The sequence below is a fragment of the Vicia villosa genome, unplaced genomic scaffold, assembly GCF_029867415.1.
Source record: "Vicia villosa cultivar HV-30 ecotype Madison, WI unplaced genomic scaffold, Vvil1.0 ctg.001122F_1_1, whole genome shotgun sequence".
NCBI lineage: Eukaryota > Viridiplantae > Streptophyta > Magnoliopsida > Fabales > Fabaceae > Vicia > Vicia villosa.
The window spans coordinates 346064-348520 of NW_026705489.1; the positions used below are offsets into that span (position 1 = coordinate 346064).

Below are 2457 nucleotides of genomic sequence, written 5' to 3' on the forward strand. Positions count from 1 at the left end.
GCGTAGTAATCATTTGAGGCGTTAAAGATGCATTGTGGTAGTAGGTTTGTGTATGAATTGAGCAAGCTTATTTATGGAAAAAGAAATGTCTGATAGAATTGAAAAATTAATGATGTGGCGTTGCTGTGTTTATTTTTTTTATAGTTACGTGGAAATGTCATGTGGGCTAGTTTTTTTATTTTATTTTTATTTTCTTAACATACAAAATCTTATCATAGATAATAGAAACATTATGCAATTTCCATATCACCCATAGTGGTGCATGTGAAATCATATCTAAACATTGTTGGTTGTGTTGACCAAGAAACTGACTTTGAAAATTATTTAATAAATATTAATCATAAATAAAATAAAAACAGTTATTCTCATGATTTCCTAGTCAATGTCACAGTAAGATTTGTGATCTTAGTTCTTTCTTTGGATATTCCATATGTTAATATTTTTCTATGGCGTTCAAATACCTCTTTAGTGACACCTTCACTAAAATGACTAATTAACAAAGGTTCAATCACAGCCCTTATACCTTTTGCGAGTAATTCAGACAAATCAGAATCGAGGGCATGCATATTTACTCCAAATACCTCTAACTGATTGATGGAAAATGATCCTTCAGTTTCAACTTCCAATTTCACTTCAGATGGAGATGGATAATAATTTGGAATGTTAAAAGCATTGAGTTTCTCTTCTTCTATGATTCCCTACAACACAAATTGCATTGTTCATATTAATATCGTCATAATGTTTCAAATGTTCGAAATTGTTTTCACTGCCTACCTGCATGACCATATCATTAAGAGCTGTAGCCAAAAGCTCCCAAGCGTAACAAGGTGAACGCTCCGGTACCCTTTAGTTTTGTTGGGTACCCGTACCCTCATCCAATCAAATAAGGTTATTCATTGCCATGTCATCTTTTAAATTATTTTTATTTTAAAATAAATTAAAATTTTTAATTAATTTACACTAAAGGTAGCAGTACCCAACTACTTATCATGGGTACCCAAGAATTTACCGCGTAACAAACACTGTCGCTTAATAAATCGTCGCTTTCTCTTCCTAAAAATGTTAGAATCATGCAACCCCCTTCAACTATTTCTTCGGCACGGCACTTTAGAAAAAGAGAGAAATCTATATGAAATTGCTCGTAATAAGCCTCGAGAACATTTGAGGGGCTTGTGTTCGTGATATAAATATTGCCCTTATTATCATCTACACCTCGTGGAACCTATTTATATTGGAATGGAGTGAAAAAGTTGATTAAGTAGTAATGTAGAAATATAAATAGCATATAAAAAGAGAGATAATTAACATAAACAAACCTTAGATAGCCAATGAAGACTATATGAAGAGTGAACAAAATGCAAACTCTTATTAGGAAAAATTCTACCATAAAAGGAACCGGGAACACCAGAGAAGTAGCAAGGACCGATTTCAGTTTCCATTTCATCACGTAACTTTTTTTTGAAAATGTCAAGGGATTTGAATATGCTGTTGAAGTCATTTCCCGGTAAATCGTTCAAAAAAACCTTATATTCGGGAGATTGATGATTCAACTCTTGACAAAGTTTTTCAACAACCTTAATAATTTCCGAGGTCACCAACAATGTGTTTGGTCCGACAGAGCAACCCAAATCTGCAATTGCTAAACTTTTAGGATTCAAAGTGCAATATAAATTTGTTATGGTTTTAACTCTACAAGATGTAGTCAAAGAAATGGCCTTTCTCTGAATTAGGGAGTTGTTTGCATAGCTTGCTTCTTCCACACCTCCATTCATGTGTAGTACTTGTGCTAAATCCATTCCTATAGTATGTGAGTGCTTAAGCGATTTTTATCTTTGATAAAGTATGCAAATGCGTTGAAGTAGAGCCTATTTTGCACACTCGTTATATAGATGTATAATGTATGTACGATCATGTGAAAACCATGTATACTATTTTTTTTTAAATGAAGGATAATATTAGATAAAAGAAGATTGCTACAAAAAAGATAGGGGGACATACACCAAAACCCTATCGAGGAGGAACAAACCTAAAGAAAGGCATACCAAGCCTATTCTTTACAAAATCAGCCCTTAAACAATCAGGGACAGAGGAAAAATAAGAAGTACCATTAATACTAAGCCCTATGTTAGCAAGACTGTCTGCACAAGTGTTCCCTTCCCGAAAAATATGGGAAACCACGAAATTCCAATTAGCAACTATATTAATACAATTCACCCATCTATTTCTAATATACCACGACACAACAAACGGAGCCTTGAACGCATTAACCACCGCCGTAGAGTCGGTCTCTAACCAAATGGAATTCCAATTATTCTCATAAGCGAACTCAATAGCAAACATTGCTCCCGAGAGTTCGGCCATGAGAGAGTTGGAAACTCCCAAAAAAGAAGCAAAGGCTCCCATAAAAAAGCCCTCACTATTTCTCACAATACCACCGCAAGCCGACAACCCCGACGA

The 2457-nt window shown here is 34.6% G+C and overlaps 1 protein-coding gene across 1 annotated transcript; it reads right to left on the reverse strand.

Moving 5' to 3' along the window:
- Positions 1 to 365: 365 nt before the first annotated feature.
- LOC131633397 (S-adenosyl-L-methionine:benzoic acid/salicylic acid carboxyl methyltransferase 3-like) lies at positions 366 to 1796 on the reverse strand. Its single transcript, XM_058904110.1, has 4 exons — positions 1317 to 1796; positions 1022 to 1222; positions 775 to 834; positions 366 to 698 (listed from the first exon to the last, which is right to left on the reverse strand). The coding sequence occupies exons 1-4, from the start codon at positions 1794 to 1796 to the stop codon at positions 366 to 368; spliced, it is 1074 nt and encodes a 357-aa protein (XP_058760093.1).
- Positions 1797 to 2457: the final 661 nt, after the last annotated feature.

What these genes read in the sequence shown, in the direction of transcription:
- LOC131633397 (XM_058904110.1), bottom strand. Translation starts at nt 1,796, where the DNA reads ATGGATTTAGCACAAGTACTACACATGAATGGAGGTGTGGAAGAAGCA. An exon ending in GTCTTCATTGGCTATCTAAG is followed by an intron (nt 1,223 to 1,316) that starts GTTTGTTTATGT and finishes CAATATAAATAG; the next exon opens with GTTCCACGAGGTGTAGATGA. An exon ending in TTAATGATATGGTCATGCAG is followed by an intron (nt 699 to 774) that starts GTAGGCAGTGAA and finishes TTTGTGTTGTAG; the next exon opens with GGAATCATAGAAGAAGAGAA.